Here is a 26891-nt window from a genome sequence, read left to right as displayed (position 1 = left end):
TCGCACAACCTTCCTGACTCTAACAGTAAGTCTGCCTCTGCGAGATGAAAATTCCACATTTAGTCAGCGCGTTACTCACAACAGCTAAAATGATTCTGTAGCCCAAACAGCTTGAAATGGCCTTTCCTCCCTCAGCGGCTGGTTCCGTGGGGTGTGCCCCCTGCTTTTCTGTGGTGCACCACACTCACTAACAAACTCCCGAAACCTGCACATGGCCCACAGCCCCAGGCAGTGGCTCACGCGGTGAGGGTGCCACGCACACCAGTGACCGGCCCCGGGGGCAGCGTGTAGCTGTGGAAGGAAACGGGGTGCTCGGGGAGGCTGTCACTGCTGCCATCTGTGGGGTTCAGGAGAGCAGAACCAGAGAGGCGGCGGGGGCGGCGCACAGGCCGGAGGCACCCTGGGAAGCACCCTCTCGCCTGCCGGGCTGTGGGCAGGGGCCCGGGCCCGCACTGACGCGGGGCGAGGGGAGACGCAGAGTCGGATCAATGACCACCATCAGAGAATCGAGAAACAAACCACATGACACTGGTGTCCGTGAAGACGTTTGAGCAATATTACACACAAGGCTAATAAAATGGGGGAAATGAAGCCAAAAGGAAAACATCCCAAACTGTGAACAGCTTTTAGAACATGACTCAGGAATTCTCTTTTTTATTTCTCAACTTTAGAATTAGAGTTGCCATGTATTCAAATACTCTCTAAGCTACGAGAGTGGTTTTCTAGACAATGCACACTTGCCTTTCAAAGAGCAAAACTCTTCCTCTTCTCTAAATACGCATAATAAAATAAGCCAGCCCTGTGGGGGAAGGAAAAACAAACAGCGCAGGACGGGCGGCTGTAAAAAGGTTCAGACACCGCGAGCCACGCGGCTGGGCGAGCGACTTCTCCTCCCGGTAGGGCCTCCACGGAATCACGCCGAAGGAAGTTCTAGACCTGTTCCAAAAGCCTCAAATCCAGGCAGACTTGTAGTTTTGATCCGTACTTGAAGTCTGGGGTTTTGAGGGCAAGGGAGGAACTTCAGGGTGTTCTGTCCACAAACTCTGACTTCGCCTTTTAGGGACCGGGACCTGTGCAGTCACTTCGAGGCACGTGTGAGCGCAGTCAGCAGAGGAACGGGCGGTGCTGCGCGGTTCCAGGTGCGACAGGGACCAACAGGAGCCAGGCCTCCTCACGCTCACGGGAGAGCTGTCCCCCAGAACGGACTCAGACTCTGAGCCGAGACTGCTCCTTGGCCCACGCAGACCCGGGTGTAGCCCTCCCACTGTTCCTCGGCAACTCCTTGAAAGCTGCACACAGGCTTTCCCCTTCTCTGCTAATTATATCCTTTTGTTAAAGAAGCAAGCCCTTCATTGCTCATAATTTCAGCTCCTGCTTGCTTGGAAATCCCCTCGGATCAACAGCTCATAGCAGTTAAGTGGAAGAAAAGATTAAATGGGCTTGCTGTTTGCAAAGCAAGGATTCGTTTTTAGTTCGAGTGCTCTTGTGTTTCACATTACAATGTTAAATTCCAGTCACAGGTCCCGAGTAGCTACATACTCAAAGCTTTCTGTTAAATGCCTGTCATTTTTGCACCTTGAATTCTGGCCTGGGTTACAACAAAGTCTGGTGTATGCTCCACAGTGGACAGACTCCAGGGCTGCTGGCCATACATCTCGGATGCAAAACTCCATGGGCTGAAGCCCCACGGAAATCAATAAATATTAACCTTTCCTGGCACCTGTACACGGATGCTTCATCAACTGCTGTCAGGTAACAGGGCGGCCACTGACGAACTGCATTCCTCAGCTAAGAAATCCATAACAAATCTAGTAATCAATGTAGATTAACACAATTTTTAAATAAAAAATATCAACGAATTTTATTTCTTATGAAAAGAACACGAAAGCAGCCAGCTCACATTCACATAGGTCCTTTGGTGGGACATACGAGCAGCTCTATAACCCAGAGAACTAGGGACTGCCACAGCCCTCAGGTCCCACTGCCAGTAAGTGCACGGATTCTACACGACCTGCGTTCCAACGTTTGGTAATGTGCTAAGGAGCACGCACATTTATTCCATTACAACGGCCATCTCTGTTAGCGATTCACACTCCTCAGGCAAGCCACAGATCATACACAGGAGAGCCCGTTGAAGGTGCAAAACACAGGGAAGCTGTTTGGTGGAACCAGTGTCACTTCATGAGTCATTCAGGGTGACTCTCACCCAGTCCCAGACCCCTGCAGGGCCCCGCTAAACTTCAGGCTGGGAAGTTCCAGCTCACACACCAGCTCCTCACTCTAGTTACTATATGGGGCACATTCTGGTTCGCCCAAGACTTTGATTTTTGTAGCTGTGGTTCAATTTGACCAAACAGTCCAATGTATTATTAGTCAATTCAAGTCTGTCTCCTCATACTTGGGATGTGAGACTTTGAATAGCAACGTATAACTGCATTTATGACCTTGGTGATCCTTAAATCCATGTCTGAGCCTCTATGGAGAACAAACAACTGTGTGTTCGTGGTCCAGCTCCCTTCAAACATACTGTGAAATTTCAACAGGGCAGCGGCTCAGACAAATAATTCAACCTTTACATGGAAAGTAAACGCTCCATGCACAAGGCAGCAGGTGTAAGAGCTCCAGTGCTAAAAGCTCAGTGAGCATGAAACCAAATAGTCACTGTGCAGGGAATAATTGGACAAGTGTCATTCTTTCAATGACATCTATATTTCTAATCTCTAGATAGGTCAGGGTTAAGAAAAATCAGAATTCTTGGGAAAATAACAATACACTAGTTATATGATATTAGGTTGTAAATTCTGAAACTGGCTTTTTTGGTGGAAATAACTCTAATGAATTCACTTTTACAATAAATATTACCTATTAGGCTCAATGATTTTCAAAGTGACTGCTTTTCTGGGTAGAATCCAGAAAACCTCTAGAGCAGGTTAATAATAATCTTCCAATAGGATCTAACAGTCATTAATTCCTCAAAAAGAGGTTGGTCCTTAGAAGATGGCAGAAGAAAAAACACTGAAATAACCCCAAATATATCAACAAGTCCCTGGTATCACACCCAAGACTTGCTGGGCAAGTGTAGGACTTCCCCATACAGGAGTGCGCCGGGCAGATGTGGGCACTGACCTCACCCACAGGGCACACCTGGGTCCCGGGCACTGCTAGCCACCAGTGACCTACCAACACGTGCCTCAGGCCCAAACACCAAGCACCTTATCAACACATCAGTGGAAATGGCATTTTCTTGTTTGATTGTTTTTACTTAAGGTTGAAAAGACTTTTATAAACCAGTCAAGGAAAGTCCTGTCTCCTTGTCATAAGGACGAGCTTGAGCAGCATCGTGACACGGCTTCCTGCTGAGATCTGATCCCACATTCAGGCAGCCGGAGGAACATTTCCCTGGCTTCCCCCATGTCTGTTACCAAAACTTTAGCTCGGGTAAGAAACAAATAGAAGAATATAAAATCTTGTTAGAACATCCAAGACTATGAAGAGCTCCTATGACAAGTGTGCTCGTCTTAATTCTTCCCTGGTCATCAGCATCAATGAGGCATCACACACTTTCATGGCCTGAACGCCCACCACCCATCCTGCAGGAAGATGTGTGCACAGAGACTCAGGTCGACGTGAACATCTCCAGCTCCTTTTCTCTGACGGTTCTAATAACCCGTCACAATCTCAGTGCTCATCAGCCCGTGGGTATCTGTATCCAGCCCTGGAGGCGACTTCTAACACTGACATGTTTCATTTTTGCCCTCTCCTGCCACCCTGCAGAGTCATTGAGAACACGAGGAGCTCCGTGCACGGGGAGGAGGAGGACACGAGGAGCTCCGTTCACGGGGGGGAGGACACGAGGAGCTCTGTGCACGAGGACGATGAGGACACGAGGAGCTCCGTGCACGGGGAGGAGGAGGACACGAGGAGCTCCGTGCACGGGGAGGAGGACACGAGGAGCTCCGTGCACCTGGAGGACTGAGAATATGAAGGGCCTTGTGCATGAGGAGGGAAGTCATTCAAGGCCTAGCAGAGCTTTGTCAACTTTCTATATGAAGTAACAAAATAAGCATCAATAAATATCACTTCACCAGTGTTGGGAAATTTTTGCCTTGTTTCACAGAGTTGAGCTTAAGGCTGTGCATTTTCTCTTCTACAAGCATCTTTGATGTAGCTCTACACTGACATCATCAAACATAGGCTTCACGTAAGAGGAAATAAATGAAGGGAACCCCCTAGTAGCTTCATTTACTGCTTAAAGAGAGAGTGATTTGCACGCCTGCCTAACTGCACTGCGCAGCTCTGATCTAGCCTCATTATTATCACCCTATTTTCTCGGAGGTGCTCACACGCTTATCAACACACCATATACATCCAGGGCACACAGCCCCCCTGCATGCCTGAAACACCTTCCCGGCCTCTCAGTCAATGGATCCTCACCGAGAAAACCTGCTAGGAGCTCCAGCTTCATGAACGCAGGTCAACCAGGAGGCCCGCCTGCCAGGGACCCAGCTGGTAAGGGAAGCCTGCGGGCGATGGGCGCACCAGCACAGCAGGGGGAGTGGGGGGGCGCCTGAGTGCACACAGGATGGAGACTGAAGACACCTCAGATAAATGCTCAAGAAAATTCAAGATTCAGACCAGCGGGCAATTCAGGATTTTCGGGATTAGCAGGAGTGGTTTGTAATGATGCAGGACCCACGAGAATCACTGAATAACGTCCTGGTGACAAGTAACAGGAAGAAAAGGCAGTGAACAAGAAAACCTCAAATTAAGTAGTTTCGAGGGAGGAGGAGGAGGGATGGGGACACCCCTGTGGAAGAATCTGCAGCCCACCCTCCCCTCCACTGCAGGGGTTCAGTCAGCACCTTCCACAGCCTTCCCCCACTAGCACCTGGGCTAACAGGACATGTCTGTGTAAATGCTTGAAAGACAGACAGAAAGACCCGCAGAAAGAAACACAGATGGACGGGAGGGAGGGAGGGAGGGAGGGAGGGAGGGAGGGAGGGAGGGAGGGAACACACACACACACACACACACACACACACACACACACACACACACACGGCTCCAGTAACCCAATTAAGAAACAAGCCAATAAAAAAGGAAAATGCAGTACATTCAAAACACGTGCGTCCCCACCTGTCCTTCTCCCCAAAACAGTGGGATGCAGTGACCTGCTGTTGGGGGAGGGCTGGAGGTCAGTGGAGGATCTGGCCCTGTGAGGGACAAACCTTGCCCAGGTGAGCCGTATGCAGCAGACACCTTCACGGACACTTGTTTTGTCTTCCCTCACACAGCAGGACTTATCGTCTCAGTGTTTGAGGAGACAGAGGCACAGCTATGCTGAAGGTCTCACAGGCACACAGCCAGTGAGTGACACAAATCTCACCGTGTCACCCTCTGTCACTTCCCTGGTTTCCTGTTTGCTTAGTTCAAAATCCTCAACAACCCTTACACTCTGACTCCTCCCAACCTCCCCCGCCTCATCTGGAGTCTCCTCTCCCGCCCTGGTCAGGACCCTGTGCCATGACCCAGTCCTCCACCTGGAATGCCAATCTCAGCCCTTTCCTCCTCGAGCAGGTCCCTCACCTGTGCCCTGCAGAGACCCCCTCCGGCCAGGCAGGCGTTTCAACACCTCTGCCCACTGATATCCAATCCCCCAGCACACTGTCACTGGTAACCTTACTGCTACTCTAAGTTCTCTTGGGGACTACTGGTCACGGCCTGCCTCGCTCACTGCGCAAACTCCACAGGACAGGGCTCAGGTGTGTCCTGTCCACAGCTCTGTACCCACACGTGACCAGTGAACTTACGCATACCTCATACTATTGGGAATCTTGAGGAGGAAGCACATGACTTAATTGGCAAATATTATTTGAAGAGCATCGTAACGGAGACTTTACATGATGTAATGAGCCAACTCTCATGATCTCTATGCCCGAATAGGTTTCTAAATCCACTTCCTACATGCGAAACCTGACGCTGAAGGATGTGCTAAGTGGCCCACGGTCAGAGGTGGGGAAAGGCAGAGCCAGCTCAGAGTCCAGGCCTGTCTCTTTCCGAGACAAACATTTTGTCTCTCATACCACGTTGGCCCCCTTGATGCCACTGGAAGAGAGGGGCCTATTTCCTTAATTTTAATTCTTCAGGTGTTTAGAATAGTTTTCGTACCATTTGCTGCTTTCTCTTTTGGATACAAAAAGCAGCATGTTGCAGAAAATACAGAAAAGCTTATACCTTTAGGTCCATCATTTTTTCTAAACATGTACATCAAAAAATAAAACTGGGGACATTCCCAGCATATCATTTTAATATCTTTTTAGAAGCTCTTAAATTATATAAGTAACGTGTGATGAAGAAAAGCCACTGGAACACAGAGTCCTATGAAGAAAGAAAGCGTGGCATCCATTCGCCGTCTGAACTTCCCCCGAGATGGTCAATATTCATAGGCCAGTGCATGTCATCCGCATGCATCTCTCTGCTTGTACAAACACACATGCAGGGGGCTATTTCCCACTCCCTTATTAAGAAAGGAACAGTCACAGCGGGTGCATTACTTGGTGACCTCCTTTCTTGCATGTAGACACCTGTCATGACTGGTGAACACACATGCATCTGGTTCACTTTTAACATCTGCGTCTTTGTCCACTCTAGGAACAGCCCCGCCTGATGGGAGTCTACACGGTTTCGGGCTCTTGGCCATTACAATAACTGACAACAAAGCATCTTTATGCCATAAGACTGATGCTTAACAGAACTGCTCAGTCAAGTGGTATGTGTACTTTAAAATTTAAAATGTGTCTAAGCTCACTTTCCAACAGAGTGTTAGCAACACACTCTCCCACCGGAACATATGAGATTCTGATTTTCCAACACGTGGTCCACTACTGGTCATTCCCGACCTTTCAGGTTCCTGCCAATGGATAAAAATTGGCATCTTATTGTTTAGAGGTTCTGACAGCTAGTGAGTTAAACATCTTGGCATGTACTTACTGATAATCTGCATTTTAAATGCCTATCCCAAGTTGCCATTTTAAACAGTCAACTTGAGGGAGGTTTCTGTAAATCAGGACTAGTGACCTTCTGAGTGGATCCTGGGTCATGTTAATCCCATCTCTGTCCCACGTGTTGCAAATACTTTCTCATCACTGACTGAAACTTCGCTGACTTCTCTTTTCCTATCTGGTTCTGTTCTTCGTGTCTTACGTAACCCCCAAGGTCATACAAATATTATGACATTTGTCTCGTCATCACTTGACTATATAAGAATTTAAAATAAAAGTGTAATTCGTGTGAATATTTTTAGGACAAAAATGCCTTTTTTATTAAGTGACATCTTTGCCTTTCTTCTTCACACTTCCATTATTAAGTGTCTGGGTTGATAAATAAAAGAGTCGGAAACACAATTAATTGTTTATAATAGTCCTAATCGGTCTTCTCATGTCAGGTTATTATTGAGCTACTGAATATCATTATGTATAAAAAAATCTATCTGTTACCTTATATTTTGTGTTTAAATAGAAAATATCAGTGATTATGTCAATATAAAGATCTAACTAAAATAACAAAAGATCAATTTTCTTGTATTTCAATTCTAATTTTTCAATATATCCACTCTCCAGAGTCCAGATTATAGAAGAAAAAATAATGTAAGAGAAATGCGGAGTGCGACCGACGTTCTAATTGATGTGCGGGTGAGCCTGTTTAGATACATAAATACATATTATGAGCAACAGGAACTATGTCCTACACCAATAAACAGATGACATGTGACCAAAAGTGCATGCTCAGAATTTAAGGGACTCGTGAATTCCTTCTGGGTCAAAGGTGTCCTGCGTGAGCTGGTATTAAACCTTGGGTCATGTCTTACCCTGCAATGTCAACTCTGTCTCTATGGTCTAAATGATTATTTTCTCTCCCAGAGCTTTCATAACCTCACCAAGGACAGGGAGCTGGCGGTCTGTCTCCAGTGGGGTGACTGTCACCAAGCCCTGTTTTGTTCGGTGCAAACACAGGCAAGTTCCTTTGTGAGCTGATCATTTGCTAGAGGTCATTCTGACCATAATTTCAGGCCCCAGCCACTATCCTGATGGTCCTTCTTAGGAAATTGGACCCAGTGGGAACGTTTTCCCCCTCTGCTTAGTCTATGGGTCAGCATTTTCCTTCCCTTGTAGTTCTTAATTCCCTTAAGTGGCAATTATTTAAGACACAGTTAGAGAAGGTGCAATCTACATTCATCCAATAAAACCTAAATATTAAAAAGGACAGAAAAATCCAGCCTGGTTACCAAGGATAAATGAGACAGCATTTAGCACGTGAAAGGGACTGACGAAGTGGTACATGAGTAAATGGATAAAATGCTTAAAAAATGACTGGAGGCTAAAAAAATTAAGAAGAACTAAAAGGGCATGCTATGTGTCAGAGAGACAGAGCATCTTAATTATAAAAGGTTACTATCACAGTGAGAGTCAAGAAATAGGTGGGAATCACTGTAATAAATACTGCCTGGAAACCCACCCGAAGGAGAGAATAGAGAAAATCTAAATTTTAGATTTTAATGAGCATATGATAAAAATTAGTTAGATTAGTACGATGATCCAAAATACATACTCTTAGCAGATGTAACCCATTAGTGCTAAAAGCATTATGCTTGGAAATGAAGTCACCACGTCTATGAAAAGACACATTAGAAAAATTATGATCACTGTATGGACATAATAAATAAACGCATTCTAAGGTCAAAGGTTCTAAAAGAGCCAAAGAGGAAGGTAAGAATTCTGAATTTTATGTGGCCCATTCGTAAGCAAATGGCAAAACTGCTGGGATGGGAAAAAGAAAAGAATAAATTAAAGCGGCAGCCTATTCATGAAACACACCATGGAAATTCTGATGTGAGTGTTATGCACATAATGATATAACTTGTGAACCATGGGTACTTGGAATGGAGTACTTCCAGGTCTAGCAAGTGTCATCTCTACTAAATATACCACCTTTTCCCATGTCTATATTCAAGAGCAGGGAAATACCTATGAAATTTTAAGGAAAGACTCAAATCCAGTTACATTCTTAAGTTTTCAAAACTGAATATTCAAAAATTGGTTTTCAATTTAACTGACCATCTGCCTGGTGTATCAAAAAGTAGCATTTTGCCAAAAATTCCAACATGTGGTGTCCATAAAACATGGCAGTACATCTAAACTTCTGGGTTAAAATCTAAACTTCTGTGGATTGTCATACAGACAACAGGATTCATTCCATTAGGGGCCACTTCCAAGGCTCACTTAGAGTCAGAGGGGCATGACCAGAGTGTGAACCCACGACAGTGAAGTGTGACCAAAGACAAACATGTAGGTAAAACGCCTGAATAAATTAGCATGTCATGCTTCAGGTCTAGGCCAAACCTTCAGGCCAAGCACATTCAACTTTATTTGTATTATGATGATAAGCTATTGTTTCTTATATGTTGAGTGAAAATGATTATACACATTAATGTAACAGGTGACTATCTTGACATCTTAATGCCTGGAAGATGAACACACAAACTGATCCTGCCACAAATAATGAGAATATATAGGCCTAGATTTCAAATGTAAAAAAACATTTAAAATTTTGATGTGTTCAAACTGAACATAAAACATCTTTAAAATGTCTAACACAGCCCAGCCAGCATGGCTCAGCAACCGAGCATCGACCTAGGACCCAGGAGATCGGGGTTCGATTCCCGGTCAGGGCACATGCCCAGGTTGCAGGCTCCTCGATCCCCAGCAGGGGGCGTGCAGGAGGCAGCTGATAATGACTCTCATCATTGAAGTTTCTGTTTCTCCTTCTCCCCTCCTCTTTCTGAAATCAATAAAAATATATTAAAAGAAAAAAGTCTAACATATTTTCTTAGAGAAATTGGGTGAAAAAAGAAAATAAGTGTTATAACAGAGTTATATTTAAAAACAAAATTAACTCTTTGGTAAAAGATTCATGATCTAAAAGCACAGATCACAAAAAAACACATTTTTCAATTACATACAGTGGGAAAAGGCCAGAAATATGACAAAGGGGACACCTTAGAAGAACAGTCAAGTAAAATAAAAAGCTGGAAGTGTGCCCAGCCACTGTTAACTTCTAAAGGGCCATCTCTGCTTAATTTCTCTTGGTCCCTGGGCACTCACTGCATGTGTTGTGCAGTTCACCTTTTCAAACGGATCCCCGATGCTCCACTCTGCTGACCACGGGCCTCTGCCAGCGCCGTGCCCCCTGCGTCTCCCGCACCTCTCCCAGTCCTTGTTCTCACGCGATCAAGTCCCCCACTTGCCTTCTTGCACTTGAGGTTCATCATCTTCCCGTGCACTTGAGTGGTGCACGTGACCGTTACTGTTCCATCCTGCAGGGGACACGGTCTCCAACCCTTGTTCTGATAGCAAGAGTGCTTACAAGTCATTAAATCACACCACAATTAAACGTGCACAAGAGGCCCTACATCTGGCCCTGTTGAGTCCCTGATTAAGCGGGAAGCTCGCTCCCTATGAACATCAAGGTTCATCTAAAGCCTAATCCTGCAAAACACCAAGAAGTACCACAGGCTCCGTGCTGACTAAACACTCTACAAAAATGTCAATGGATTCAATAAATATTTAGTTACTAACATAAAGGATGTTAAAATATAATACTTAACAACCTGACATGTGGGACCAACCTTAGAACTACCAAACAAGACTCTAAAATTTCAAGAAAACTCCCTAGGCATGTTCACGCCTCTGTCATTATACTAACAACATTTTTAATCCAGAGAATTGGGTATATAAATGAGAATACGCCATTATAATCACCTATGTGCATGCAAAATACAACTTGGAAGACCTCTTGTCTCTCAAGAGCAGCACCTACTGGCACAATCAGAGAGAACCCAGAAGACACATAGTGATTCTAGTTCAATATTTTATTACTTAAATGCTTACAGGGCACCTAACGTATGCCAGACGCCACCGTAAGTGCCTTACAGATATTAACTCATTTAAAGGTATTTCTCACTAAAAGAGATTAACTGGCATAAACCTGGCTCCCAAATCTGTCCCTGGCCAACATCTGGATGGAAACTGGGATTATAACGCATTCTACCTGCGTGCACCTGACAGCGAAAGCAGAGGAAACCCAAGAGGGAGCTCCCCAAAAAGAGTTCTCTCCCAATGAAAAGAAAATGAAATTTTACATTTTATGCAACTTGCACCATTCATCTCCATTAACTGCAAAGGAGCCTCACCTTTCCTTTATAAACCGGAAATCACATGCTCAGTTTTTATTTTAAGCATGCATTAAATTATGGTTTTCCATAAGACGAAGGAGTGACTCCCTGACCTCAGGCCGAGCTCCTCAACAGACACAGCAATGGCTGAGAGGAGCGGCTTAGGAAGGCTCTGGGCCCGCCATCAAACACCCTGCTTTACCGCCGGCAGGGGCCCGGCTCTGTTCTGCTGCACAGAAGCTATTAGGTGGTTTAAGTGGCGGCTTTACTAGGATGGATTCCGTCTATTAAAAGAATGTCCTTAAGTGTTTTAATACTTACTACTTAAGACTTACTTAGAAAGTCTTAAAAAATGGAAACATAAGAAGGGTGAGCATGTCTGGAAGCTAACATTTTGCTTCTTCCTATTTTTTCTGCATAAATTAACTTTGTAAATTCACTCAATCGATTTATCTATTTCAGATGCTGATTAGCATGTATCATAGAACATCTTTTTGGTCTACTGAATTTCAGAGTCTCAAGCCAATTAGTGTAATTTCTGTATTAACGACTCCATCCCAATCAACTGACTCCCCTAATGGCCCCTCACCCACAGACATGTGAGAGACATGAAAGATAAGGGCAATTGGTTTTTTATATGTATTTGTAATATTTAAAGTTTTTAACTGTGGTGAATACACGTAACATGAAATTTACCATCTTAACCATTTTTCTCTGTAACCAGCACCCAAGAACATGCTTTTACTGATGTTAGAGAGAGAGGGAGGGAGAGGGAGAGAGAGAGAAACACAGATGTGAGAGAGGAACATCAACAGGTTGCCTCCTGACATGTCCCAGCTGGGGATCGGACGCTCCCACCAACCGAGCCGCACCGGCCAGGGCACCACCTCAGCCACTTTTCGGGGCAGTGCAGGGCAGCTCAGCACATTCGCTGCCGTGTGATCGAGCTCCAGAATCTCTGTGTATTGCAAAAGTGAAACTGTTCCTGCTAAACAACTCAAACATAAATATAAACATAAAATGTACAGATACTTTGGAAAACAATTTGACAGTTTTCTTTAAGAGTTAAATACACGCATAACACCAGGTAGCTCACGTCCAGGTCTTTACCCAAGAGAAATGAAACCTTACTTTCACACAGAAACCTGTATGTAAATGTTTACAGCAATTCTAGTCATAATTGCCCCAAAGAGTAAACAATCTAGATGCTGTATTTCATTGTGGTTTTGATTTGCATTTCTCTGACAAGTAATGATGTGTGCTGGACATTCAGACATCTTCTTTGGAGAAGTGGTTATTCAGATCCTTTGCCCATTTTTTAATTAGGTTATTGGTCTAGTTATTAAGTTATAAGGGTTCTTTATATATTCTGTATACAGTTCCCTTATCAGAGAGATTCATAGTTTATTTTTCCATTTTATAGGTTTTCCTTTCATCTTCTTAATGGTATCCTTTGAGGCATAAACGTTTTTAATGTTTATACAGTTCAATTTATCTATTTTTCTTTTACTGACTGTGCTTTTGGTGTCATATCCAAGAACCCTCTGCTTAATCGAAGGTCACAAAGATTTGTTTATGTTTTCTTCTAAGGGTTTCATAATCTTAGTTTTTTTACATCTAGGGCCTAAGATAATTTATGTTAGATGGACAGACTGGCAGACAGATGGGTAAAACAGTGTATCTGTGGGGACAAGGGTTACTGTGTACATGCAGGTCTCCCGGCTCTGCTGAGAAGGCACACGGGGGGCAGGAAGCAGTGCACACACACAGAAAGCACACACCCCAGTTTCTGAATTCCAGTCTCCATAACGGAACCAGCGCTCCCAGCAGAGGGTGGTTCCAGGACCAGGGCAGGGAAACCGCCCATGAGCCTAGAGCGCGCTGCGGTGCCAGGGAGCAGAGATGCACCTCAAAGGACATTGCATGGGAGGGCACAGCAGCCCCCCTGGATGAGCTACACAGCTATTCTGGGCGATTCTTTGAAAAAACAAACAAACAAAAACCTCAAATCAGGAGTAAACATCAAACTAATGCGTGACCTATATTCTTAAAAGTCTCAGGGTCATGGAAGTTGAAGAAAGACTAAACGCTGCCGTGGGCTGGAGGACACTGAGCGGAGACAGCACTCAAGGGCACGCTGGTCCCTGAGCTGAGCTCAGGAGAAGAAACAATACGATGGGACCGGGGGACCTGGACAAAGGGCACAGTGAGGAAACGGCACTGAGCCAGCCCTAAAGCCTCGGTCTGGGGACTGCACTGCAGCTGCACTTGGGGGTCCACATTTGGGGAAGCTGAGTATAAAAACGTATGGAACTTGCTGTACTATTTTTGCAACTTTTCTGTAAGTTTTAAATTATTTCAAAATAAAAAGTAAAATAAGACAACATGCTAAATGGCAATTCTGCTCACTGAAAATAGAAATAATGAAACTGCAGGTGAATCACAATGTGCATTTTCACATATCCTGAACTACACTTCAGAGCTAACTACACCGTGTACCCAACTTCCCTCGTGATTTAAATCCTGCAGGGCTGCTCCACGGGGCTTCAGCGCACAGACCTGATGCCTGAGGCACCATCATCAGCACTGGCCCTGTCTGCACCTGCCTGCCCCCCTCATGTGCAACTGCACTGTGGTAGGGTCAAGATGTGTCTGTGAGGGGGTGTAAATTTTTAATATATAAATTATACTGAATTAAACAGGTGATAAAAGGTCTATATAAAAATAAAAGCCACATCAATCACCTGATACAATCACACTGCCCCCACTATAACTTGCCACGATCAACTTTTTTCCTTTAAAATTTTGATAAATGAAGTTGTCAGTGGGGGGATAAGATCACAATTTTGTTTCCTTTTTTTTTAAAAAAAAAGATCTATTTTAACTTTCAGAATTCAGCTCATGAACGCTGCAAACGTCAGTCCAGACAAGATCAGCATTTTGTCTGCTGATGAGATCACACTGCATGCTCCAGTGTAACCTGCAGCAGCAGGAAAGAGCCTAGGAAAGTTCCCGAGCGGCCCCGGATTCTACAGGCCAGTTATACTCAGCTGGGCTTCGAGATAAAAAAGAGGAGAGAGGGTTCTTCTGGAAAAACATTAAACAGTACTTTAAAACGTCTCTGTAAGATCACGGAGCAAGGGGAGGAGACTGAGAGCTCTCAGGGCCCGAGATACATCAGACATGATTAATGGAATAGATTTACATGAGTTTCAGGTATCTTGCGCCAATTCTAGTAGGTGTTACTAACACAAGCTGTGTTTAATTGTGTACTCTGACTTTAATGTTGTGAATGCTGTTATGGACTTCACGGAATATTAAAATACACACTAGAGAGGACATGATTTCAGAATTATATTGTTTTAAAAATTAGTTCTAAAAATATATAATAGGTAACATACAAAAAATAGAAATAATTCAAATAAATTAGGTGATAAGTTTGCCCTCTGAAAAAGTTGTATGTAGAGCTTTTTGCCCTAACTTTGGATATCTGCGCAGACTGTCATGCTGGTACACATATGACCACTAACACACACACGCCCACAGCATGAGACTCATTACTCAGAATGACAAATAACAGTCACACAGGACGCACCCCAATCCTCGCCTCCACTCTCCTGCTAGCGAGGCAGCAATGACAAGGCCACTCGCTTTCCTTTGTAGAAAGTCTCAATGTGGATGACTTTTCAAGGGCATCATTTCACTGGAACCCCATGTTCAAAAGGAAGCTAAACACAGTCATTCGTTTTGCAGTTGAGAATAAGCCACAGAATGGTCGAGTGACTTGCTTAAAGTCACACATTACCACAGTCATGAACTCAGGAGACTAAACCTCCTAGTTCACGTCACTGGCTCTGTCTGTCCATCCATCTGTCTGTCCACCAGGCTCTGTACCAGGAGCAGCAGCACAGCTGTGAAAACATTGATCCTAGTGCTTTGTTCAATTATACTGTGTCAGGCTACGTCCTAGTCCATGCTTTCAGGTTCTCTGAAGTCTTGAAACTCCAGGCTGTTACGGCCTCCATGATAAGACCCTCATTGACCCACTGGAGCTGTCTGCTCTTTTCTAATCCCCACCGATGCAGGATTGTTCCACTGGAGAGTCTCCCTGACAGACAGGCAGGGCTTGAACGGGCTGAAATGCGTTACGCAGCCTCCTCAGGCAGGGCCACCTCTTCAAGGTCCACATTCAAAAACTGTGACATCATATTGGGAATAACACCTACCAAAGACATGTGCCTGGAAGATTTAACCGCCTAGTGAAAAGTCTGGCACAGACACTGCTATCACTGGCTCTCTTTCGTTCTCTGCAATTCAATGGGCAAAACATGATCGTGTGAAGTAGCAGAGCTCCTCAGTACCACAAACTGACCCCCTGCGAGAGGACGCCACACGCAGACAGAACCAGGACGGCCGTGCTGTGGCCCTGGGCAGGCTGGGGCGGGGGTGGGCCAGGCAGGCAGGGCGGGGCAAAAGTTCCCTTACCTCGCTCCCAGGTGTCAAGCAGGTAAAGGAACTTTTCAGACACAATTAAGAAAGTTAGAAAAAACATATTTATTTGAGGCAAATGAAATTTTAAAATATTTAAGAATGTATAATTAGGTTTTTAAAAACCAATTTCAAAAATTATTCTACAAAAGACCAACGGCGATGAGTGCGCAGGGTGGGCTACACTCACCAGTAAGTGGTGCTGGTGAGCATCGCCCAGGAGGCGGTCCTAGGCAGCAACTGTAACACTGAAAAACTGGTTGGTAACAACTTTGACGCTACCCGCCCACTGACTGCAAGGGACGTAGACAGTTCTAAACGCAAGAACTCCAACAGGAGGGAGGAGGGAAGGGTGTGAAGAGAAAGCCAGTTACCAAAATACCCAACAGGCCTGCTCACGCTGGACACTGAGGACAGGGCCTTACGGGGGCCCGAGGATTTAGACAGGAGTTTAAAAGAAGCGGAGACACTTAGCAGCAGTTAGAAAGCTAGAACATTAACCCATGGGTGTGCCTGAGGTTAAAGAATTGTCCATTATTTTGGGAAGTCTTTTGTAGTGGGCCAGTACCAGGAGACTGGGAAACGGGATCCAGTCTGAAAGTGAAAAGAAAGGGGCGAGGCTGAAAATTAGAGACTGCGAGCCTGCACCTATATTAGGAAGTAAATCTGAGCCGATACTTATGGATGAGCTTAATGACACATCTGGGAGGCGCACGTGAGGGGGTGAGTCAGCGCCGCTTCACCAAAGGCTCCTGCCAGAGAAAATTCCCTTCCTTTTCAGGTTGAAGTAATAATTGGTGTATGCAAGGGAGAACCAATGAGAAACTGTCAGGATTTTCTGGGATTTTTGGACCTTTTCACAAAAGGAATTATTATACAAAGTGTCATGAACGTGTCGGCACATCCAGCTCACAAAGGGGATGGCGTCAACAGGGTTAGAAACGGGCCAAGGAGCTGGGGCGGTGCCCTCTCCAGGCCGAGGGCCAGACCAGCGACTCCAATTAGTGATGAGACGCTCTCTTATTTTAGCAAATCCGAATATCCGCTCCACGGGGTGGGGCTGGGGTGCTTAGGAGACAAAGGGCACAGCTGCCTCGTCCTAACTGCGCAGATTAAGCAAATGGGCTCGAGGTGGGAGATGAAATTTCATCTGCCCAAGTGTGAAGCCAGACACTTGGAGGGATTAGGGATCACTTATGTACAGTTCAAATGGTACCAAATGAGCTACCATTAGAAAGAGAAAGGAGTTGGGGTTTAGATAAGAGTCAGACTCCCCCGCTCTTGTTCTCGGAAGTGGGAGGGAAGAAAATGCTCCGGAAGAGGCTACATGCAGCTACACAGTCCGTTCTAAAGAATTAAAACACTGCTCGCCTTGGAGAACACGGAAATCCCAGTGTGAAGAGAGTGTGATGACGATGTAAGGACTGATGGAAATCATATTAATTTTAATGATTAAAAAAAACTATGACAGCAGAAAAATAAAAGAAATTTGGGGAAATGCCGTATCATCCCTTCATGTCTAATTCCCCGATGAGGGAACAAAATTTGATTACCACCTTTAGAAAAGATGCCAACCTTCACTACAGCGAAAGTCTAGGCTTCTCAGAGCAAAGCCCTAAATGCCCCAATCAGCTTCCCAGTCCTGCTCGGTGTTGTGCTCTCGGAAAGCGGCCAGGGGACTCTGTCCACGAGCAGGAGCTGCTCCCACAGGGCACGTCTCAGCTGCAGAGGCACGACTCGGAGCCTGTCCCTTGGAATTCTTGAGAAAAACTCTTCTTAGGCCCGAGGAAGGCTCCTTTCACATGTCCTTAACCGACTACAAACGGGGTCGAGTTCCGAGGCCCAAGACTCAGCAATCTAAAAAATTTACCTTTAAACGTTTTTCTCTTAACCAACCAAGTCCACCAAAGCAGAAGTTACTGAAGAGCAATTACTGCCACGCAGAGGGAGGCGCGCACAGCAACACCCACGTGGACTTACGGTTCCATGTGTGAAAATACAGAGGACTGCCGCTGTGACGTAATGTTCCCAACGGAATTAAAAGGTACCAACAGGAAACTAGGGAGCACACGTGCGCACTGCACACCTACAAGGAAAGGAGGGCCACTTTCTACCTGGCGTCATGGTGACACTGCGGCAGGAGAGCAGCGCCTCCCTCGGTGCAGAACAATGAAGGAAATGTTTCCTACGGTCCGCAGGCAGCTTCCCCCCTTCTCTGGTGTCTCCTTCATTTAGACACTTCATTAGAGACACTTGACTTTAGGGGAAGAACCCACTTTTCATGTCTAACTGGAGCCACGGGTGGGAAAGACAGAGCCAGTCAGGCTGCGCCTGAGCAGAGGCGCGGACAGGACAGGACGGGCGCCTGCAGACACCAAGCCGGCTGCCTCTGCCCCGAGTCTCTGCAGGCAGAAGCACCTTCCTCGCAGGCAGCAGTTCTGGAACCGGCTCGTCAGGAGCTCGTATTAATGACCAGGCCACTAGGACTGGTGGCAGAGATGGTTCAACTCCACTCCATCTGCACAGCTCAAGCATCTTCAGTAACAACGTCACCAAAATGCACACAACCGACCTGTGTTTTTCAGAACTAGCCCTGGATACAGCAGGGTTTACCAAATCAAACATTCTGCCAGGACTCTCGACTCAGTCACATGAGTGTAAACAAAGACACTGGAAATAACACATCAGCAGAAAAAGCCACCATCTCATATGCAGACACTGTCAAATGCTTAGGTATTCTTCTAACTCAATTTACCCCCAAGTTCTGTCTCTGTCCGTATAAACAGTACAGGAGCAAACAGTGTCTACATACTTACAAACCAAGCGTCGCCTTGTGGGTGGACTTTCCCACCACCTTCAGACGCTGCTGTCACATCCCAGCATCACCCACACCCACCATCCCTGTGATGCCGAGCACAGACGTACTGTGCTGAGGGCCTCAGAGCCTCACAGCCATTTTCTTCTAACTTCTCACAAGACCCTTCAAACAGATACCACCATGCGGATTTACACATGAGGAATCTCAGGTGTGGTGCAGTCAGCTTATCTGTGGTCACACGGCCAACGGCAATGAAGTAGAAGCTACATGAAACTAAGTGATCCCAAAGCCCCTGCCCAAAGCATCCCTGCACCACAGGCAAGATACGAACACAGAACTTCCTTCAGGGTGAGGAATTCCCGAGATAGGTCCCACACTCGCAGCCTTCCCCTCCCAGGTTTGCACAGTGAGACTCGACACCCAGGCATGCAGTCAGTTAAACCACAGGCCTGCCCCTGCTGCTGGGGCTACGTCTTGTATCCTCCCAGACTGTCCGATGGGATCCAGCAAGGCCAGGACCGTGAGCAGCCTCCGCCATCACCAACGAGGCCCTGACACCGGGGCTCAGGACCTCCTAACTTCCAGGGAACGAGGTACCACGTCCCCCACCGCGCTGCTCTACCCTCTCCTTGGTCCAGATCCTTCCCTTCCAGGTATTCACTAGGAAACCGTGGTAGAGAGGGATTGAGCATAACATTTTTAATCACAAACAGTTTTTGAAAATAAATTAACAATTTTATCAATGAGTCAAACTGTTTTGAATATTTGCTACATTACCTTTGTCGTCTGGGTGGTCACTCTATTTGCTCTGGATAAACTGTAACTGAAAGACTATTTTCTAGGTGAGTGGGATGAGACCAAATGTCCTCTTTTGTACGTCTTGGAGCAGATACTGTCACAGGCTCCATGACATGGAAACGAGCGACGGTAATGGACAATGGCATTGTAACTGCCGTGATGAGTAAATGAAGCGCTCTTAGGACTGCACGTGCTAAGAGTCTGCCCTTACCTGCGTGCAGGTATGCCAGGTCGGGGTTCTCGATGTCAGGGTGCTGCTCCTTCAGGTGGTTCCGGAACTCCACGGGGACGTTTGTGCCATAGTCGCATTTGGGGCAGTTGTACATCTTGACGCCCTCGTGTTTGCCGGTATGTAGGATGTGTTTGCGGATGTTTTCAGCACAGTTTGACCTACCAAGGAAGAAAGAGAGAAGGGAAAGGAGGTAAGGTCCAAGCTCCGCCTTGGCTGACACCAAGGCCTGGCTCTGTGGCAGCAGCTTCTCTCTGCTGTGCTCACGCTCCTGGGGACAAACTCTCATTGCGAGGCCAGGAGGACCTGGTGCTAACTTCCGAGCAGGTCTTTCTCCTTCACAACTCATTTCTATGCAGAATCAGAAGTACAAAGCCCGAGGTACTAAGGCTTTAGTAGCACATTATCCTGGTGCCAAGTGAGGGCAGGGAAGGCGTTTCCCCGTGTGTCCACACCAGGACCCCACAGCCAGGCCTGACCAGACAGGGAGGACCTGCAGTGAGAGGCGCGGTTCGGCCTGCTCCCCCTCCGTGCCTCTGCGTGCACACTGCATCCCCGCCCCTCTGAGCACACACACTGCTGCTTTTATTTGTCCCTGTCACTGCTGGAAGAGTAACAAAAAGAGTCCTATACAAGTTCAAGCAGGTGAGGGGGCTTAACCGGAAAGAAACAAGAAGTCAGACCAGCCTCAGATTTCCTGCAGAGCAACATGTTTATGGGCACTTCCTGAGGTCCTGGGGAGGATCAGAGCCATGCAGGGCGGTGTCTGAAGAAAAGCTTCCACCGCCCAGTGAGGTGGGGAAAGGGCAGCAGCCACCGGGTCCCCTCCCACAGGCTGGCACATTACAGAGGCTCCGAGAAGGACCCTCACGGAGCACCCATCACTGCCGCTCTGCCAAGTGGTGGCATCTGTGTGGAACAGTCGGTCACCATGGTGTCTGCCTTTCAGAGTGTGCACCTGGGAAGTTGGTGAAGAATGGGAACCTGGCCATGACCCACCCTGTGCTGTCACCCACAGGCAGAGGCCACGCAGGGAAGAGAGCCCGGGCCAGGAGACACAATATCGGTTCACCGACGACAAGAGGATGCAGAGCATCGTCTCAGCAAGGCTGAGTTCCTGAACATGGCTCCAGAAACAGAAATCCACAGATGAGGGGACAGGGTATCCCTTCCTGCCAAGTACCCGCCTCCCGATGGGCGTCCTGTTTCACAGGAACAGTCCCCACTGGATCTGCAAGACGCTCCTTTGGAAGGGTGTCTGCCGCCTCCCGCCCCTGCCATCGAATGTATGAGCCCAACTACAGACGATCAGAAGGAGGAGCTCAGACAGGTCCTGGGTTTAGACTAGAAACACATCGAAATGTTCCTGCAGCTACAGACCACTGCGGCCTTCTCTTTATGTCCCAAATAGACTTTAATGATTTACATATTAACACTTACATTTTAAAAAATTTAAAATAACAACAAACAAGAAAGAGGAGGAGGAACTGGAACAACAGAGGTTTTCTCGGCTGTTGCCAGAAGGGCTCCTAGAACTCAGGCCAGCAATTTCCACCCTTTCCCAGCCCACGGCACCCATAAACTATTCACTGTATTTCTGCAGCACACAAATCTGACAGAAAGTAAGTATGATTTTGATTCATTCGCAGTGAATGGCTAATGTGTGCTGGCTGTTGTCATTTTTTTATTTGACAATCTAAGGGAAGAGAGATCAGTGCCCCTCACTAACCAGCTATCGTATGTTGTAAAAATTCCTGCACACACCCGCTGAAAACCTCTGACTTGGACTAACGTACGACAGTGACCACACGCAAACACGGCGTCTCTCTTTCTTGTCACACTGGACCACCAAGCTTGCTTTTTATATGAATACCTGTTAATTAATAATCACTATAATACTTAAAAACACAGACTAAAACAAGAAAAAGTGGTGTGGAACTTGATATTTTGAAAGGTATTAAGGACCATTTCACACATATACATACATACAAGTATATTTTTACTTATGCTATACATACACTGTATATATATTTAACTATAATACTTCTGTATATACTTAACTTGTTTTACACACACAAATAAGAAACATTAAATACACACAATTAAGGAAGAAAACAGGGAATATCTGACTGCAAGAGGAAAGAGGTATTTCATGCATTTCACAGATAAGTGTTTTTGTATCTACTCCTCCACATCTGATGTCGTGCAATATAAAACTTCTTAAAATATTAGAACAAAAAGGAGCTTTTCTCACCTAAAAATCGAACTATTCCAATTCAAGCCCCCAAAGTAAAAGCTACAACATGTCTCCACTGTTGAAAGCAGGGTACCTAAAAGCAGGGGCGAGCAGTCCCTACCCTTGTGCCCTTGAGAACATCACGTAACACACATTAAACAGGTAGCAACGTCGCAAGATTCAGCGAATACTAAGCACACTGCACTCCTGACAGATAATTCTCAGTGATACTCAGCCCGAAAGTGACTCTTCCCGAGAACAGAACTCTGGGGTCGTGACTGGAACGGCGCCATGGAAGGGGCCGTCACGGCCAGGCCGTGCAGCAGCAGGGGCTCTAGGCCGTGCTCCACACAGGGTCATATCTAGGTGCCCGGGACACAGCAGCGGCTGAGCAATGGGCACACAAGCATACGAGGGGGGTTGGTACTGCCTTTGGGCTGGCGCTGGCTGTGAGGTGGGGAGTGCATTGTTGCCCGTGGTCACAGCCCAGGAGAATGCGTCTTACTGAGATGACAGTCCTCCCCAGACTGATGTGCGAAGCCTATGTGATCCCTACCAAAAGCGCATCTGGATTTTTTACAGAAACTGAGATGCTGATCCTACAGTTCGTATGGAAACGCATGGGACCTAGAGGAATCAAAACAGCCCTACAAGAGAACTAAGTAGGAGGACTTGCTCTTTCTCATTTCAAGCTTATTACGAAGGAACTGTGATCGGGACAGTGTGGAACAAGGACCAGGGCGGACCCAGGTACTCCTCGCCAGGAGGGGGCACTGCTCCACCAGAGGGAGGTGCCCCGGCACAATGGTGCAGGCACCTGGTGGGGACAGGGACTCGGGCAGTGCTGGCTGGACCATGCCCTGCACGCCCTGTGTCTACGCAAAGGCACTGCAAGTCACGAGGAGACTTCCAGTTGAATTTGGGATATAACACTTTGAAAATCTTGAGGCAGCTTACTATCAATCCATCTATCTATCAATCATCTATGTATCTATCTAGCACAAGCAGGGCAATTAGCAAAAGGACTCAACATGGGAGCTAATTTTAGGGCTTCTTAGAAAAGTATGTAGTAAAAAAATATTCAGTTCAAAGGCAATGTATTTTAAACTAACGAATACAAAACCACGAGTACTTCTAGACTCCACAAAAATACTTGTCAGGACCACACATGCGCTCACTGCCTATTAAGACAAAAATAAAAATTAAATCTGTTATTTAACCAAAGGAGAAAGAAGCTTTAAAAAAACTCTACTATTGTTTTCCTCTTTTGATGTATTTTTATGTTGGTTATTTTTAAAAAGTGCCACTGTAAGTTGTTGAAGAAACATTCATCCACGTAGTTAAACATCCAAATCCAATAATGGACACGGTTGGCCTCCCCCCAGCACTGCCCAGCTGCCCCGACCGCCCCCACTGGGCAGGGGGGCACCATTCATAGCTTCTTACCAATCTTCGTGGGAAGTAAAATGGACTTTTCAAGCCACAGATATGCTGTTATTTTCTCTTCTTCCCGCTTTGTACATAAATTTGTTGGCATAACACGTGAGCACCTTGCTTTTTCCACCTAACAGCGTGGCATGGGGATCCCTCCCCATCAGAACACAAGCCTGCGAATGCCTCCCTCCTCTGCCTCCCCCCTCTCCTTCCCCTCTCCTTTCCAACAGCAGTGCAGTTTCACAGTAAGGACACAGGCATCCTACTTGACCCATCCTCCACTGATGCGCACTTAGGTTGTTTCCAATCGTCTGCGAGTAGAAACAGGATTGCAGCGACTAAGAGCGCACATTTCCCATTTCTCGTGATGCCAAGAGAATCCGTGATGCCAAGTGGAACTGCTTCAAGTGTCAACGGGCATATGCTTTTATAATTTTGATAAATTCTGCCAAATTGCCCTCCAGAGGACTTGTAGCAATTTACTCTTCCACCAACAATGTCTGAGCGAGCCTGCTTCCGCACGCTCCTGCCAGCGCACTGTTACCAAACTTTCCGATTTTTGCCAGTGCGGTGGGTGAAAAATGATAGCTCAGTGGAGTTTCGAGTTTTCATTTTAAAACTTTCAATGTGCATTTCTCCGTAATGAATGAATCTTTTCACACAGGGAAATGCCGTATGCACCTTCTGCGTGCTCCGCATGTTTTCTCTCTTCCCACAGGGCCGTCAGTCGCCCTCTCGCACTAGGACACGGACTCCAGGACAAAGCGATGCGTCTGCTTCCCTTAGTTTCGTTTCCTCCTGTGGCTCTGCTTACGGCCTCTTCTGAAAGACCCTTCTTCACTCCGCCCGTCTTCGTCTGCCTCCCGGCGCGGCCGGGGTCCTCGTGCAGCCGCGGCGACCCCGGGCCTTCGGAGGCGCCCAGGCCCGCCCGGCCCGCCGACGCCGCCGGTCCTGACGTCCGGCCCGCTCGGGGCGGGACCGCCACCAACGGCTACGCCCTGAAGCCGACGCCGGGCTGTCTCGGAGGGAGCGGGGCAGAGGGAGGGCCGCGCAGCTGCCCCCGCGCCCCGCCGGGGTCGAGCCCGCAACACTCGTGTCCCGAGCGCCCCTCCGGCCTCGCGCGCCCCGCCAGGGCCCTGGGAGCCGCTGCGGTTCACTGCGCGGTCCCGCCGCGCAGCAAATGGCACCCAGGCAAGTCGCACGACTTCGGTGCCCGGCGCGGCCGCCGCCGAGCCTGCCCCTGCCCTGCCCGCGGGCACCAGCGCCCACGACGGCTCCGCCCTCCCGCGAGCCCGCGAGCAGCCTTCCAGCGGCACCTGCGGCGGAGGCTGGAGGGCAGAGGGTGCGACGGCCGCAGGGCCCGGCCACGGAGCCGTGGGGCAGGACCTCGGGCCTGAAGTGGGCCCTGCAAACAGCGCGGCGTGAGCCGAGGTGCCCGGCTGCGCCTGCCGCCGGCGGAGGGCTCGCCGGTGCAGGGGGCGCCGCCAGGGCCACGGGCCGGGCACGTTCCGCAGCGCCCGCGCCCGCCCCGGGGCGCGGCTGCCTGGAGCCCGGGCCACAGGCCGCGCTCCGAACACCCGGGCGTCGGCGCCCCCGCAGGGCTCCGCGGGTGCTGCCGGCCACGCAGACCACGTCGGCCACGCCGGCCACGCAGACCACGTAACCCACGCGAATCGCGCGCTCCGGGGTCTGGGGCGCGCAGGGCGGGCGCGCAGCCGGCGCGGGCCCCAGGCGGGTGTGGCTCCAGCGCCGCCCCCGGGAGCTGGGCCCGTGACACGCAGGACGCGGCGCTCGGATCGCCCGCCTTTGCTAAGCTGCAGGACCGCTTTGGGGAGAGTTAATACACGGCAGTCACTCGTGAGGAGCGCCCTGGACGTCCTGGGCCGCCCACGCGTTTCCAGAAGGCCCCAACCCGTCCCGTGCTCGGCCGGCGCGCACGCTCCGGGACAGCACCGCCCCCGGTCACTCTGCCTTCCCGCCGGCCCGGCCCTGAAGCTCCCCGCTGCCACAGCTCGGCGGGCGGCAGGGCCGCTTCCCGCGCAGCGCGGCCCGTCCCGGCGGCGTCTCGGACACGCTCCTCCGGAGCGGCCGGCGGCCCCGCGCGGACACCAGCCCCAGGCGGGGAGGGCGCGCGGTGCAGCCCCCCCCGCCCCCCGCCGCGCCCGAGCCCGCGGGCACCACAACGCCACGGGGCGCCCACTCCCCGGCGCGGGCACGGCGGGGCTGCGGGTCCGGGCCCTCAGCTCAGGGGCTGCGGCCCCTGTGCCCCCTTCCCCTGCACTTGCAGAAGGGACGCCGGGCGCCCGTGAGGACGCGCACGGAACCACCTCCATTGTCCTCTTTAGGGTTAAGAACCAAGTGGGTGCAGCCAGAACCACCGTGTGGTCGCCGTGCTCTACGTGAAACAAAGCGGCAGAAACGCCGGAAGGGTCAGCCAGGCTGTGCAGACGCCGGCGAGGGCCCACAGCAGCGCCCACCGGCCGGCTGGCAGCCAGGTGACGCAGGACAGCGGACGCCCACGCAGCCGCCCCCCCCGCCCAGGGAGGGCCAGCGGCGCCCTCTTCCCGCTGTCACCTGACTCCAGTGCCGCAGGGCCCCGGCGCTGCCTGGCTCTTGGCACCACTTCTGCAGAGTTACGTTCCTAGAAATGCGGCAACCGGGGTCCGGCGAACAGCCCGGCGGAAGCTGCGGCACGCGGGCGCACAGACGCGGGGGGCCCCCATTTCCCGTACTCGGGCGAGTCAGACGAGGAGGAGGCAGGAAGCAAGCGCAGGTCTGTGAAGACGGTGCGAGTCAGGTGTCATCGCAGTAAATGGCTGATGATGTCACCGGCGCGGCTGTTAGATTTACTGGTTTTAGACAAACCATTAGCAAAACTTATTTAGGATAAGTCATAGAAAAGATGTCACATTTTAAAAGATGACATTTACAATGAGTGTGTGCTGAGCAGTCACACTGATTGTTAGCCAGTGCCCAGCCAATTCCTGAATTACATCTAACAGTTAAAGTAACGAAGCATTTTGTGGAAATTCTTTATGTAAAGCAAATAAAACCCCAATGTTTGGGTGTGTGTGGCGGAGAGAGAAGACTAATACCACTACACAGTCCCTATGATCTTGATTCAAAATTTTAACACAACAGAGGTGACACTGGGTGTGTGCAATCCCTGCCAATGAGGGGATGTCCTAGCAGACGGACAGAAAGACCCAGCGGTTCTGCAGCCCAGCTCCCATCTCAGAAGAGACCCCAGGGAGGGAGCAGTGAGGCCAGCTCTGGTTCCCGGCACATGCTCCAAGTCAATGAGGGTAACTCAGAAACCTCCCCAGTGCCCCTCACACTGCACAATACCCGATCTTCCACACCACTAGGTACAATGCTGGCTCTTTCTCCCTGGCATGTTGCCTTTTAAGTAAAATTTAAATTGATAGAGCAACCTTAAGCAAACTAATGAAAACAAACCCACATATACAACATGCTCCCAGACAAAGCCCCTCAAATGCCAGTGAGCACACACTCTTACCATTCCTCACCTCCCGGCTTCTGTTCCCATCATTTCCCCAGAAGTCTCCCAGGAGAGCTGGCAGCCCCTCAGGGACGAGTAGGTGGATGGCACTGCCCTCATGCCACTGTGCCTGACGTGCTGGGTGCTCCAGCCTGC

The 26891-nt window shown here is 48.6% G+C and overlaps 1 protein-coding gene across 1 annotated transcript in view; it reads right to left on the bottom strand.

The window, feature by feature from the left end:
• Nucleotides 1-26891, bottom strand: part of ZNF407 (zinc finger protein 407) — a 313149-nt gene that overhangs the window by 64363 nt on the left and 221895 nt on the right. The window contains exon 8 of the mRNA XM_081150243.1: nucleotides 19546-19724. Within this exon, the coding sequence (XP_081006369.1) occupies nucleotides 19546-19724 (179 nt within the window). The remainder of the gene's footprint in view (nucleotides 1-19545; nucleotides 19725-26891) is intronic.

Source organism: Miniopterus schreibersii, assembly GCF_964146895.1.
Source record: "Miniopterus schreibersii genome assembly, chromosome: 10".
Lineage (NCBI taxonomy): Eukaryota > Metazoa > Chordata > Mammalia > Chiroptera > Miniopteridae > Miniopterus > Miniopterus schreibersii.
Note: the sequence above shows the minus strand (reverse complement) of the source record. Positions and strands in the feature narration are given on the sequence as shown.